The following is a 15,538-nucleotide window of genomic DNA, read 5'->3' as shown; positions in this document are numbered from 1 at the left end:
GCTCTGGAGTATAATGCAGGATGTAACTCAGGATCAGTAATGTAATGTATGTACACAGTGACTGCACCAACAGAATAGTGAGTGCAGCTCTGGGGTATAATACAGAATGTAACTCAGGATCAGTAATGTATGTACACAGTGACTGCACCAGCAGAATAGTGAGTGCAGCTCTGGAGTATAATGCAGGATGTAACTCAGGATCAGTAATGTAATGTATGTACACAGTGACTGCACCAGCAGAATAGTGAGTGCAGCTCTGGAGTATAATACAGGATGTAACTCAGGATCAGTAATGTAATGTATGTACACAGTGACTGCACCAGCAGAATAGTGAGTGCAGCTCTGGGGTATAATACAGGAGGTAACTCAGGATCAGTAATGTATGTACACAGTGACTGCACCAGCAGAATAGTGAGTGCAGCTCTGGAGTATAATACAGGATGTAACTCAGGATCAGTAATGTAATGTATGTAAACAGTGACTGCACCAGCAGAATAGTGAGTGCAGCTCTGGAGTATAATGCAGGATGTAACTCAGGATCAGTAATGTAATGTATGTAAACAGTGACTGCACCAGCAGAATAGTGAGTGCAGCTCTGGGGTATAATACAGGATGTAACTCAGGATCAGTAATGTAATGTATGTACACAGTGACTGCACCAGCAGAATAGTGAGTGCAGCTCTGGAGTATAATACAAGATGTAACTCAGGATCAGTAATGCAATGTATGTACACAGTGACTGCACCAGCAGAATAGTGAGTGCAGCTCTGGGGTATAATACAGGAGGTAACTCAGGATCAGTAATGTATGTACACAGTGACTGCACCAGCAGAATAGTGAGTGCAGCTCTGGAGTATAATACAGGATGTAACTCAGGATCAGTAATGTATGTACACAGTGACTGCACCAGCAGAATAGTGAGTGCAGCTCTGGAGTATAATGCAGGATGTAACTCAGGATCAGTAATGTAATGTATGTACACAGTGACTGCACCAGCAGAATAGAGAGTGCAGCTCTGCAGTATAATACAGGAGGTAACTCAGGATCAGTAATGTAGTGTATGAGGTGGGGACTATTATATTTGGCGGACTTCTTCTTTTCTGGTTTAGCTCGTTCTCTCTGACATGAGATTATTTGCCAGCTGCTGCCATGTGGTGTGATACCCGTCATGTCTTCTGTTTCAGAATGAGCTGGTTCACACGGACGTCATCAGGTTGTCAGTGGAAAGATGTGCACAGGACGCTATGGAGGGGCTCCAGCTGCAGACACAAGGTACGAGCACCCGCACTCTCTGCTACCACCCTGACCTGTGTATCGACTGTGACCAGCACTGGGTATGTGGACGGTACAGCCGACACCAGGTACACAGATGGTATGTGCACGGCGCCAGGTATATATACTGTGTGTGCATGGTGCCTGGTATACAGACGTGGACGACTCTGGGAAAAGGGCTTGTCCGTATACTCATTGCTGTTCATATGCCTCGTACATATACACATACAGTACATCAGGATGAGGGAATATATATACACCAGGATGGGGGATTATATATACCAGGATGAGGGACACATACACCCGGTTGGGGATATATATACCAGTATGGGGATTCCTATACCAGGATGGGGGACATGTGACGCCCCAGGGTCCTGGTTGTCACAGTGGCATTGCTTTCCTCATGGGGAGAGTGATGTCACGCTTGGAAGCGATGGAGAATTCCTTTTAACAGGTAATCAGCACATAGAACACCGTTCTGACTTTAGGCCAGAAGGGGGAGCTCTACACCCAAAATCAGGGGAGCTGCACTCTCTTTGGTCTGGAGGAGGAGTTAGTTGCTAGGCAGTTGGGAAGATTTAGACAGTTGGTGCCGAACAGCAGACTGGAGCAGTCTGTGGCAAGATGGGTGAGGGGCCGTACAGCCTGAGGTGCTGTAGCTCCTAGATAGTGAGATACAGAAGGAAGAACAGCTTGTAGCAAATGTGCCGGAGAGTGAAGCACAGGAGAGTGACAACAGGGGAGAATAGCGGCTACTGGGCTACATCCCTGATACCGGTAACCGGAAGACGAAGGTTGTGTCATACTCTGCAGAAATCGGTAGGACAGCTAGACTCCACGTAACATGTCCACCCTAATACCCAGGAGACAGAGTGACACATAGAGCTCGGGTTATTATAGAGATCCTGTAAAAAGGCTCGAGTCACGTGTCATACGGGTTTGTGTCCCACTTCAACAAAGGACAGAGCGAACTGTGAGGAGCTTGCTACAAAGCCATAGGCAGTAAGGGACTATAACAGCACAGCGCTGGAAGGAAGGCTTTTAACTCCACCTGATAAAGCTGGACTCTGAACTCGCTTCCAAGCCGGCCGGACCCTGCCTGTAATTGTGATCTGGCGCCCTGGATTGTGGCTGCCTGCTACCATCAGTAAACCAGGTAAAGAGACTGCACAACTGTGTCCTTCGTTCTTTACTGCACCACTCACCATCCTCCATCTATTCACCGGGAGCCCTGGGGGGACCTACTTCACCTGTGGGAAGTTATACCATCCGGCTGCCATAACATCACCCAAGGGCACCCCTTTAAGCAGCATCGGTCACCCCTGACTGAATACCACTATTTCAAAAAAATACTTTTAAAGACTATCCCTTTAACATGGGCGCCCAGGGCCACAGACCGGATCATTGCTGCCGTGACACATCCCTTTAAGTATCGGACCCGGTACCGAGTACCCCACGGCCCTGGCGGGCGTTTCACATATATACCAGGATGGGGGATTATATATACCGGGATGGGGGACATCTATACCGGGATGGGGGACATCTATACCGGGATGGGGGACATCTATACCGGGATGGGGGACATCTATACCGGGATGGGGGACATCTATACCGGGATGGGGGACATCTATACCGGGATGGGGGACATCTATACCGGGATGGGGGACATCTATACCGGGATGGGGGACATCTATACCGGGATGGGGGACATCTATACCGGGATGGGGGATGTTTATACCGGGATGGGGGATTATATATACCAGGATGGGGGATTATATATACCAGGATGGGGGATTATATATACCAGGATGGGGGATTATATATACCGGGATGGGGGATTATATATACTGGGATGGGGGATTATATATACCGGGATGGGGGACATCTATACCTGGATGGGGACTGTAGTTACTCCAGTGGGCACAGCATTCGTGCCGCAGTCTCTACTCATGTGATTGATGTCATTATTGTACCCGGCTCTGCTTCACTATTTATGAGTCCTGCTGGGATGGTGACAGGAGGATATGACTGCTGGGAGGGAGCGGGAAAGCTGGGTGACAGACCGGACTGATGCTCCAGGGTAAGATGAATTTCCTCCCCACATTTACCGCCATTGTCCCCTCTTGCAGGGAGCGGAACGTCCTTCGATTTCCACAGTCAGATCGACTATCTCTTCCTGGTTGGCACAGAAAAAGGGAAGATCCATAAGGTGAGAGACTCACTGTAGCCTTATATTAATATAATGTTACGTCTCCCACCGGAGAAGCGGACCCTCTAAAAAACCATCAGGTGCAGAGTTTGAAAAATGTCCTGTTCTTCACCCCTGTGAAGATCTGCGGACTACAGAGGTAGTCAATGATAAAGGTGTCAGGTGCACAACCATCAAAATATGAATGACACAATGAATCAGGGTGCTAACAAATGCATGGAAATAGTATATACCAAAGTAAAAAGGGACAGCCAATGCATAAAGATGTGCACACCTGCTGGATAATTACAAAAATGCAAAACTTTATTATGCCAATAGCACGGACACACAAGAAAATATAAAATCAATTAAAACCATAGGAACAAAACACCCTTCCCCATGTAAAGATGTCAAAATGATTATGATCTGTGCTTCACATGGTAACTATACCTGGCACACTGGTAGCCATTCTTTACCTTATTATTTCCATCATTGGAGTATTCTGTTGGGCATACTCTTTTGTACTCCATTAGGGCTTCTATTGTACCTGGGCATTGCTGCATTATACATATGCTGTGGCAACTCATGCATGACAGATTTGGGGACGCCCTCTTCTGGTCAGAATATATGCTGGATTTGTTTTTTGATACATATATATTGTGTGACTGCACCTACAGCAATTCTTTATGCATGGTACTTATTGTCACAGTGTATTTCTAGCCATTATTCGCATAGTTTGCTATGTTCAGGTGTATTATAGCATGGACAGGAGTATCATTTTGACATCTTTACATGGGGAAGGGTGTTTTGTTCCTATGGTTTTAATTGATTTTATATTTTCTTGTGTGTCCGTGCTATTGGCATAATAAAGTTTTGCATTTTTGTAATTATCCAGCAGGTGTGCACATCTTTATGCATTGGCTGTCCCTTTTTACTTTGGACTACAGAGGTAGGTGACTAGTCCCCAGGATGGCCACTGGTGATGGCCGGAGAGGATTGTAGTGCAGTCAGGAGCAGATCCAAAGGACAAATTGGGGGTCAACACCAGGAGAATAACACAAGAAGCGACGTAGGAGCTGAGGGTAGGAACCAGGTCACCTGCAGGGTGAAGAGCCAAGGACATCTGGAGGAGAGGTGGGATAGTCCAAGGGTCTTCTAGATAGACTGGCAGTAGAAATGTTATCATGGAGCTTCGGTCAGGACCAGCAGGGTCACTACTGATCCCTGAGAAATTAGTAGGTGAAGGTGCCCTAATATTCCAAACCTGAGGGACATTACAAGTCCTGAACAAGTAGGTCTACCATGATATGCCCAGAAGTCACCACTTTAGACCAGTTTTCATTCATATTCCCCATGGCATGATTAGGTGACCCCTATAGGCACTAGGGTGGTGGGGTCAATCGTTGTGGACCCCTACCGGCACTGGAGCGATGGGGTCTTCCTTGTAGACCCCTACAGGCACTGGAGCGGTGGGATCATCTTTGTGGACCTCTACAGGCACTTGAGCTGTGGGGTCATCCTTGTAGACCCCTACAGTCTCTGGTGCGGTGGGTCATCCTCGTGGATCCCTACCGGCACTGGAGCTGTGGGGTCATCCTCGTGGACTACTACAGTCTCAGCTGCCCCTAGACCACCTTTAGCTTTGTGCCATTGTGTTTTTCCATCTGTTTAACCTATGGAGAAATTTCACATATCTTCCTCTAGTCACATCATGAGCTGCTGTCGAAGTTCTTTAGAAATTACCTCCATTCTGCAGCTCCTCTCTGATTAGGTAGCCATTGTGGATGTCCCATCACGCCCTGCACTTGGGTCTTGGCAACCACATTTTTTGGATGCAGCTCTGGATGTGACCACTGATCGGTGGAAGCAAGACATTGATATAATTCCTCGACATGAAGCGGAGATATTAACTGCGAAGTGTCCAGCAATCGGGACTTTTCCTTTAAGGATTTCTCAGTTCTTGAGAAAATTGCCCCTTTCGTCTAAACCCACTTATCGGCCCCTCGTCCGTCAGGGCCGGCGCAGTAATCCCTCCTGGATCCGTGTAATGGGATTTGGTTGTGAAGCAGAAACCTTCCTGGAAATAGTAGATAATCTGTGGGAGCAGGAGGCGCTCCGGAGCGGCCCGGGTGGGTCCCTGCCGTGCTCATCAGCTGGAATAGCGCTGCCATATTATACAGCGGGGGGATGAGTGCTGCCTCTGTACAGGGGTCATATAATAACGGCGGGGGGGTAGAGGAGCGGACCCTGCGGGGTACGAGTGCTGCCTCTATAGAGGGGCCATGTAATAACAGCACGGGGTGGAGGAGTGGACACTGCAGGGAGACGAGTGCTGCCTCTATAGAGGGGCCCAGTTGTCACGGGGTCCTTCTCCGGTATCACACAATCAACAGAGCAAGAGAAGAGTGAACAATCCCAAGGCCTCTATTTAGGCAAAAATATGAAAGGTCCATATACAATCCACCACACTGAGGATACAATAGTCCAGAACCAGAATGCAGTTCAGTAAGAGGATAAAAGCCCTGGGAGATGAGAGTCCAATAATCCAGCAGACAGAGGATAACAGTCCATATACTCTTCTTTCTCTCTGAGGTGCTGTGATCACATCATAGTTCCACACAGGATCTGATCTGTGTCTCACCTCACTGATATTTTAAAAGTCCCCCTCCTCATTCACAGGTCAGGGGGGGAAGGTTGCAGGGGCTCATTGTTTCAACAAGCTAGGTCAATATGTCATTAGCATATTAGCAAACAATACAGAACTGTGGGGGCTTATATCAGATGGCAGCAACAGCCATTCATCAATTACCAAATAACTCCTTCTACAAGAGAACACCATGAAAATGAGTAAAATAGAAATATACACAAAAATGATACCCACATAGCATATCCCACCATCACAACCTCTCCCCCCCTCATAATAAGTGAGCAAGCCATGAGGTCTACATAGACCTCTGGCCTACTCACTTTAGTCCACATTGCTCAATCGTTTATAGTTAATTGTACAGTGGCAGGGGCAGGTCGGCCTGGGGAGTCTTTGGTTCTTCTTGTTGAGACAGTCCCATCGGCGTTCTGGTGCTGGGTTTCCCTGCTTGTATTGGATGGAGAAGCTGTAGGGTTGTAAGGACAAGCTCCACCGCAGCAATCTTCCATTGTCCCCTGATACGCGGTTCAGCCATGTGAGGGGGTTGTGGTCTGAAACAATTGTAAAGTCTCTGCCATACAAGTATGGCTGCAATTTCTTTAGCAACCATACGATGGCAAGGCACTCCTTTTCAATAGTGGCATAGGCAACTTCCCGATCCAGTAGTTTCCGACTGGCAAAAGCAACAGGATGTTCTTCTCCGGCGGCGTTCACTTGGCTAAGTACTGCCCCAATCCCAAAGGTGGATGCATCTGTCTGCACGAGGAACCTGCGCTTATAATCAGGGGCAGCCAAGACAGGAGCAATGATGAGGGTGGTCTTTAACGCTGAAAAGGCATCCTCGCATGCAGTCATCCACATTATATTCCTAGGCATGTTCTTGCGGGTCAGGTCGGTTAGGGGCTTGGCCAATGTGCTGAAGTTAGAAACAAATTTGTGATAGAAACCAGCAGTTCCTAAAAATGCAAGTACCTGCTTTTTAGTCTGGGGTCTACACCAGTTGCTAATGGCTTCCACCTTGGCAGGCTCAGGCCTTAGGGTCCCACCCCCTACTCTATGCCCAAGGTACTGCACCTCATCCATCTCTATTTGGCATTTATCAGTGTGAATGTTCAGTCCTGCAGTAAGGATACAGTCTAGCACTTTCCCCAAGTGTTTAAAGGGAACCTGTCACCTGAATTTGGCGGGACCAGTTTTGGGTCATATGGGCGGGGTTTTCGGGTGTCTGATTCACCCTTTCCTTACCCGCTGGCTGCATGCTGGCCGCAATATTGGATTGAAGTTCATTCTCTGTCCTCCGGAGTACACGCCTGCGCAAGGCAATATTGCCTTGTGCAGGCATGTACTCCGGAGGACAGAGAATGAACTTCAATCCAATATTGCGGCCAGCATGCAGCCAGCGGGTAAGGAAAGGGTGAATCAAACACCCAAAAACCCCGCCCATATGACCCAAAACTGGTCCCGCCAAATTCAGGTGACAGGTTCCCTTTAAGATGTTCCTCTCAGGTAGTGCTAAAAATGGCAATGTCGTCTAAGTAAGCACAGGCAAAGTCCTGACATTGTTCTAACAGTCTATCTACCAGTCTCTGGAAAGTAGCAGAGGCATTTTTCATCCCAAAGGGCATTCCCAGGAACTCGAAAAGCCCAAATGAAGTAATGAAGGCCGAGCTCTCCCGAGCGTCCTCCGTTAGGGGTATCTGCCAGTACCCCTTGCTCAAGTCTAACGTGGTCACAAATTGGGCACTGGCCAGACGATCCAATAGATCATCAATCCTGGGCATGGGGTAAGCTGTTGTGAATTCTGCTCTTGGGCTCCCTCCGGTGGTTGTAAGTGGTAGCGCTGCTGTCTCTGAATCGCAGCATTTATCAGGTGTGTTCACTTTTTGCAATTTTGACTGGGCTATTTAGTCTTGCTTCACCCTTTAGTCAGTGCCAGTTGTCCATTGTTCCTGGAGGATTCACATCCCTGCCTGGTCTCTTCTGCTTTGCAGTTCATTTCAACAAAGATAAGCTCTGGCCTTGATTTTTGCTGTCCACATGCTGTGGCCTTATTGTTCAGTTCTTTTCCATGTTTTTGTCTTGTCCAGCTTGGTCTGTATAAGGATTTGTTTAGCCAAGCTGGTTTCTCTGGAGATGCAGATATACCCTCCATATCTTTAGTTAGCTGTGGAGATTTTGTATTTTCTGTGGTGGATATTTTCTAGTGTTTTAATACTGACTGCATAGTACTCTGTCCTATCCTTTCTATTTAGCTAGAAGTGGCCTCCTTTGCTAAATTCTCGTTTCGGTCTGTGTATGTTTTTTCCCTCTCCTCTCACAGTCAATATTTGTGGGGGGCTGTCTATCCTTTGGGGATTTTCTCTGAGGCAAGATAGTTTTCCCTTTTCTATCTCTAGGGGTAATTAGTCCTCCGGCTGTGTCGAGATGTCTAGGGAGTGATAGGTACATTCCACGGCTACTTCTAGTTGCGGTGTTAAGTTCAGGGTCTGCGGTCAGTACAGGTACCACCTTCTCCAGAGTACGTCTCATGCTGCTCTTAGGCCACCAGATCATAACAGTAAGCATCACTCTTGGTGGCATCATTTAATCGTCTGTAATCAACGCAGAATCGTGTTGTACCATCCTTCTTGGGGACCAGGATGACAGGAGAGGCCCAAGAACTGTGAGATGGCTGAACAACTCCCAGTCATTTCATCTCCTCCAGTTCGTTCTTTATCGTACCTTGAACAGCCTCTGGAACCCGGTAGGCAGCCTGCTGGATGGGGCGTTGTCCGGGGGTTTCCACATGGTGGCTGGTGAGAGTAGTCTTCCCCGGCCTTCAGGAGAAAGCCGCAGCCCTCGGCCTTAGTACGGTGAAAATATCGTCCTTTTGTATATCCGATAAATGGGAGGCCAGGGGCACTTCTTCCAGTGATCCTCCCACTTGGGCGACCAGGAGAAGATCGGGGAGATACTCGTCGTCGGTGGTATCACTAGGGGGCTGGCAGACGGCTAGAACAGGCAGAGATTGGTCGTGGTAGTCTTTCAGCATGTTAATGTGGACAGTTTTCTGTCATCGACCACTAGAGTCCAGGGCAATAATGTAGTTAGTGTCATTAATTTTCTTGACAACCTGATAAGGGCCTTCCCACACTGCTTGAAGCGTGTTGGCAGGGGAAGCAGTAATCATGAGCACTTGTTGTCCTTCCATAAATTCCCGGGTCCTGGCATTATGGTCATACCAGGTTTTTGTCTGGACTGGGCCATTCGCTGAGTTCTTTAGCCAAGGTAGCTAGCTGGGCGAGACGGTCTCTGAACTCTAGAACATGGGGAATGATGGGTATTCCGGAGTCTGAGATATCTCCCTCCAAATGTTCTTTCAGAAGAGTGAGAGGCCCACGGACCTTCCGGATAAACAGTAGTTCGAAGATCCCGATAGGCGAAGAGGACATGTGGCAGGTATTTTTCCCAGTCTTTTTCAACATCAACAAAAGCCCTCATCATAGTTTTTAGGGTTCCATTAAAGCGTTCACATAGTCCGTTGGTCTGCGGGTGGTATGGGGTGGTGCGAATGGCTCGAACACCACAGGTATGCCATAGGGACTGGACCAGATCTGACATGAACGGAGTGCCTTGATCCGATGATATTTCACTAGGAAACCCTACCCGGGTAAAGATGGTAACAAGAGCCTCGGCTACCTTTACTGCTGTAATAATGGACAGGGCCACAGCTTCAGCATACCGAGTGGCATAGTCCACCACTGTCAGGATATATTTTTTTCCCCGACCGGCTGGGGTGGGCCAGAGGACCTATTATGTTGACAGCTTCACATTGAAATGATTCTTCAATTATGGGCAGGGATTGCAGGGGTACCTTATGTTGAGCTCCTGGATGCCGCATTCACTGGCACACATGGCAGGTGCGGCAATAATGGGCTACCGACTGCGAGATGCCAGGTCAGTAAAAACTTTGAGGGAATCTCTTTTCAGTCCTTTTCCTCCCTTCATGCACAGCCAAGGGGATGTCATGGGCCAGTTGGAGTAGCTGTGCCCTGTACTTCAGAGGGACAATAAGTTGCCTGGTCGTTGCGTCAGGGTTGCCCCTGTCACTGACCTTTGTTAAGCGATAATGCAGTCCGTTTTCTCGAGTGAAGCCATCCCCATTATCTCCCATGTGCCCAATTTCTGCCCTTGGCCTAAGGGCTGCTAAGGTAGTGTCACCCTCTATTTCTCTCCTAAACACCTCTCTATCCCAAGACTCTCCCAATGTAGTAGCAGCGAACGTATTGCTTACCAACTCTGATGCGGTTCGTGGTGGTTGCTCTCCGATGAGGTCTGGATGACGTAGTGCTTGAAGGGCCTGTAGTCGGGTGACTGCTCCCACAAATTGGCACTGTTAACTCCCCAATGTCGTTCCCAAGGAAGATATCTGAAGGAAGTCCTCCCACAACGCCAATCCAACACAGTTTTTCTCCGCAACCATAATCCAAACGCACAGAAGCTCGCTGTATATATTTGCGCGCCCCCCCCCCCCCCCCCCGCCAAGACAATGGGAATTCCCGGACCCTGGTAAATTGCCTCGGGTCGAACCACACGGGGGTCAGCGTTAGTCAGGAATTCCCCCGTGTCTCTAAATCCTGACACTTTGTATCCATCAATTAAGAGGTCCTGCAGGTGGCTTTGCCGTTGCTCTGGGTAGCTAAAGGACAAAGGCCGGAGACCGTACATTCCAAGAGGGGTATCTATGGTGCCGTGGTCGGTGGATCACTCTGTTGGGGGTGGTGGTAGCTCTTCCTCAGGCGGGGTGGAGTGTACAGGATGCACTGGACGAGGTGGGGCTCCCTCCGAATCCTTGAGGGACAGCCAGACTGCAAATGTCCAGGTTGCCCACACGCATAACATCTCCTGTCTGTGATGCCCCGAGGTCGTGGTCAGAACTGTTGGGGCCCAGGATTGTGAGGCGTGATTGTCATCGGCTTGCGATTAGGTGGAAGGGCAGATATAATCGGAGGCGGACGGGGCCCGGGAGCAGGCCGTGGTTCCCTGTTCAGAAGCCTCCTCCATTGCGGCCGGATAGTAAGGGCTTCATCTGCCAGGGCTGCAGCTCTATCCACGGTGCACGGCGTGCGCTCCCGGACCCATTCCCGTACCTCTGCGGGGCACTTGGCAAGAAATTGTTCTATAAGGAACACCTGTATAACATCTTCCACAGTAAAGGCGTTTTCTGCTTCCAGCCATCTCCGACATGCCTGGGACATCTTATGTGCATACATCCTAAACGATCCCCCCCGTAGTGCATGGGAGGTCTCGGAACTTGGCCCTATATGAGTCTGGGGTGATAGCATGGTAATCCAGGATAGTCTGCTTTACAGTGTTATAATCCCAATTCCACTGTGAGTCAATGGTTCGGTAAGCCTCCGCCAGGCTACCGTTCAGGAGTCCCACTAACAAACGCATCCAGCCAGAGTGGGGCACCTCCATCACAGCACACTGCTGCTCAAAGTCCTTGAAGAACCCCTCCACATCTCCGGAAGCCTCATCAAATGGTTTAAAGTCTGTCCGGGTGATCCTTACAGGCTCCCGGATCGTTGGGTTTACACTCCACATTGCATTACTCCTTCTTTCAAGCTCCATTGCTTCTTGTCTCCGCTGTGCCCGGCTGGCAGCCTCCTCCTTGTCCTCCTGAGAGACGTCTGGGCCCAGAACCGCCATCTCTACTTCGTACCACTCCAACCACTGGCTTTTTGGGGTGGGGGTCCCTGTCTCCAGTGCTCGTGCTTCAGACATATGGGAGGAGGTGGCTGGGCTAGCACCCACCAGTAGGTCAATTAAGGCCTCTTTAGTCAGTCCCTGGTAGTTCAATCCCAGGTCTCTGGCTCTCTCCTGTAAACTGGATACAGTCTAATTTCTGTACTCACTCTGTGGGTGATTCTCCATTAGGTTACGCTCTGTTGATCCCGCTGCTGCCACCAGTTGTCACGGGGTCCTCTGGTATCACAATCAACAGAGCAAGAGAAGAGTGAACAATACTGAGACCTTTATTTAGACAATACGAAAGGTCCATATACAATCCACAACACAAAGGATAAGTTAGTCCAGAACACGAATGCAGTTCAGTGAGAGGATAAAAGCCCTGAGATGAGTCCAACAATCCAGCAGACAGAGAATAACAGTCCATATAAGGTTCTGTGATCACATCATGGTTCCACACACGATCTGAGATTGTGTTTCACCTCTCTGATATTTTAAAAGTCCCTCTCCTCATTCACAGGTTAGGGGGGAAGGTCTCAGGGGCTCATTGTTTCAACAAGCTAGGTCAATATGTCATTAGCATATTAGCAAACAATACAGAACTGTGGGGGCTGATATCAGATGGCAGCAACAGCCATTCATCAATTAGCAAATAACTCCTACAAGAGAACACCATGAAAATAAGTAAAATAGAAATATACACAAAAATGATACCCACATAGCATATCCCACCATCACAGGGCCTTATAATAACAGCATGGGTGGAGGAGCGGATGCTGCGGGGCGACGAGTGCAGCCTCTATAGAGGGGCAATATAATAACAGCACGGGGTGGATGAGTGCTGCCTCTATAGAGGGGCCGTATAATAGCACGGGGTGGAGGAGCGGACACTGCGGGTGGACGAGTGCTGCCTCTATAGAGGGGCCTTGTAATAACAGCACGGGGTGGAGGAGCGGACGCTGTGGGGGGACGAGTGTGGCCTCTATAGAGGGTCCATATAACGACACTGGGTAGAGAAGTGGACTCTGCGGGGGACACGAGTGCTGACTCTATAGAGGGACCATATAATAACAGCATGGGGTGGAGGAGCGGACGCTGCGGGTGAACGAGTGCTGCCTCTATAGAGGGGCCTTGTAATAACAGCACGGGGTGGAGGAGCGGACACTGTGAGGGGACGAGTGCTGCCTCTATAGAGGGGCCATATAATAACAGCATGGGTGGAGGAGCGGACGCTGCGGGGGGATAAGTGCTGCCTCTATAGAGGGGCCATAGAATAACAGCAGGGGGTGGAAGAGCGGACACTACCGGGGTAGATGACATTTGCTCTGTACACTCGCAGTGCACCGATTGTCAGTATTAATGCTCCGCCATGTGCAGAGTCTCCTCCGCCATATCCGTCCGCCGATACCACATCCATTACTGTGACTGCGCCGAGATACAAGCAGACGAAACTTCCCCTGCCACATGCAGATCCGGGCACAGCCACTAGGAGAGCAGTGCATGATGGGACAGCTGACATGGCAGGGGCCAGTGTGCTGAAACTGGCAAGGACTGTCCCAGGGGCAGGAGTCACCGGGGCGAAGCAGAGGGAAAACATGGGCACCGCCTCTCAGTACCCACGGTCCTGGCGCTCTATGGCGTTATTTGGACGTGCGATGGTGCTGGTGTAACAGTGAATTACATTCTTGTTTTGCCGTTGTATGGTGGTGGTGTTGGAGCACTGTGTGGCAGTATCATATTGGCACAATATGGTGGTATTTTTAAGTCCTTTATGGAGGTAGTATATCAGCACTTAAATTTTTTGGGCACAGTATGGTGGTGGTATTTGGGTACAGTATGGCGGTATTATTTGGACATGGTATGGTAGTATGATTTGGGCACAGTATTGTGGTATTATTTGGGCACTGGTGGTATTTGGGCACTATCTGACGGTATTTGAGCACAGTATGCGGTATTTGGGCACAATCTGGCTGTATTTGGGCACAGTTTGGAAGTATTTAGGCAAAATGTGGTGGTATTTGGGTACAGTATGGTATTTGGGCACAGTTTGGCGGTACTATTTGGATATAGTATGGTAATATTATTTGAGCACAGTCTGGAGGTATTATTTGGGCACAATCTGGCTGTATTATTTGAGCACAGGTTGGCAGTATTTTGGCATAGTATGTTGATATTGGGCACAGTATGGTGGTGGCATTATTTGGGCACAGTACGTTGGTATTTGGGCACAGGATGGTGGTGGCATTATTTGGGCACAGTATGGTAGTGGCATTTGAGCACAGTATGCTGGTATTTGGACACAGTATGGTGGTGGTATTTGGGCACAGTATGGGGGTGGCATTAGTTTGGTACAGTATGGCGGTATTATTTGGGCACAGTATGGTGGTATTTGGGCACGGTATGGTGGTATTTGGGCACAGTGTGGTGGTGGCATTTTGGCACAGTATGGCGGTATTATTTGGGTACAGTATGGTATAGGTATTATTTGGGCACAGTATGGCAGTATTATTTGTGTACAGATTGGATATTAAGCTGATTTTAAATAAGACATAGGTGCCCACAGATATTTTGCCTTGGAGCTATATAGTGGCACACAGCAATGTGTAAATGTCATGACCTTCTCCCGCCATCTCTGGTTCTGTCCCCTTGAGGAGCCGTTCGGCATAGGCTCAGCATGTCAGGGCGGCACTACACCTGCTCTCTGCCGGTCTGTACCCGCGCTCTGCTGCCGTCTCTGGTTCTGTCCCGTTGAGGAGCAGTTCGGTATAGGCTCAGCATGTCAGGGCGGCACTACACCTGCTCTCTGCCGGTCTGTACCCGCGCTCTGCTGCCGTCTCTGGTTCTGTCCCCTTGAGGAGCCGTTCGGCATAGGCTCAGCATGTCAGGGCGGCACTACACCTGCTCTCTGCCGGTCTGTACCCGCGCTCTGCTGCCGTCTCTGGTTCTGTCCCGTTGAGGAGCAGTTCGGTATAGGCTCAGCATGTCAGGGCGGCACTACACCTGCTCTCTGCCGGTCTGTACCCGCGCTCTGCTGCCGTATCTGGTTCTGTCCCCTTGAGCAGTTCGGCATAGGCTCAGCGTGTCAGGGCAGCACTACACCTGCTCTCTGCCGGTCTGTACCCGCGCTCTGCTGCCGTCTCTTATCGGATGTCTCTTTATTTCTGACAGTGCTCGAAGGCGTATTCCAGCCAGTTCCTGGACACGTTCGATGCGCACAATATGGCGGTGGACACCGTGCTATGGAATCCATTCCACCCCAAAGTCTTCATCACCTGCAGCTCCGACTGGACTGTGAAGATCTGGGAACACAGCGTCAAGTATGTCCTGCCGGCATCGTAGATCCCCCCCCGATCTGCCAGAGACCCCCAGATGCAGAGTAGTGTTACTGACAGCTGTGTGATGTGGGGGTCCCTGCCCCAATGTGACACACGGTAATGGAAGGGGGATCCAAAGTGTGAGGACCCTCAGATTGTGACACGTCGCCTCTGTACGCCATTACTAACGTGTCTGCCCCGTCCTCATCACTCACAGCTGATGGGTTGTTACAGTGTATCCTGCCTCGTCCTCGTCACAGCTGATGGGTTGTTACAGTGTATCCTACCCCGTCCTCGTCACAGCTGATGGGTTGTTACAGTGTATCCTGCCCCGTCCTCATCACTCACAGCTGATGGGTTGTTACAGTGTATCCCGCCCCGTCCTCATCA

The 15,538-nt window shown here is 49.5% G+C and overlaps 1 protein-coding gene across 2 annotated transcripts in view; it reads left to right on the top strand.

The window, feature by feature from the left end:
- The first annotated feature begins 1,214 nt into the window (after nt 1-1,214).
- LOC143802478 (dynein axonemal intermediate chain 1-like) overlaps nt 1,215-15,538 on the top strand; it is a 55,203-nt gene continuing 40,879 nt past the window's right edge. The window contains exons 1-3 of one of the 2 annotated variants that reach the window (XR_013220945.1): nt 1,215-1,272; nt 3,402-3,481; nt 15,003-15,151. Coding sequence is in view for 1 of the 2 variants with exons in the window: in XM_077281328.1 (XP_077137443.1) it covers nt 1,245-1,272; nt 3,402-3,481; nt 15,003-15,151 (257 nt within the window). In the remaining variant the exon portion in view is untranslated. The remainder of the gene's footprint in view (nt 1,273-3,401; nt 3,482-15,002; nt 15,152-15,538) is intronic. The other variant, XM_077281328.1, reaches the window with a different exon arrangement.

Source organism: Ranitomeya variabilis, chromosome 1, assembly GCF_051348905.1.
Source record: "Ranitomeya variabilis isolate aRanVar5 chromosome 1, aRanVar5.hap1, whole genome shotgun sequence".
NCBI classification, from domain to species: domain Eukaryota; kingdom Metazoa; phylum Chordata; class Amphibia; order Anura; family Dendrobatidae; genus Ranitomeya; species Ranitomeya variabilis.
This window is presented reverse-complemented; position numbering and strand designations above follow the sequence as displayed.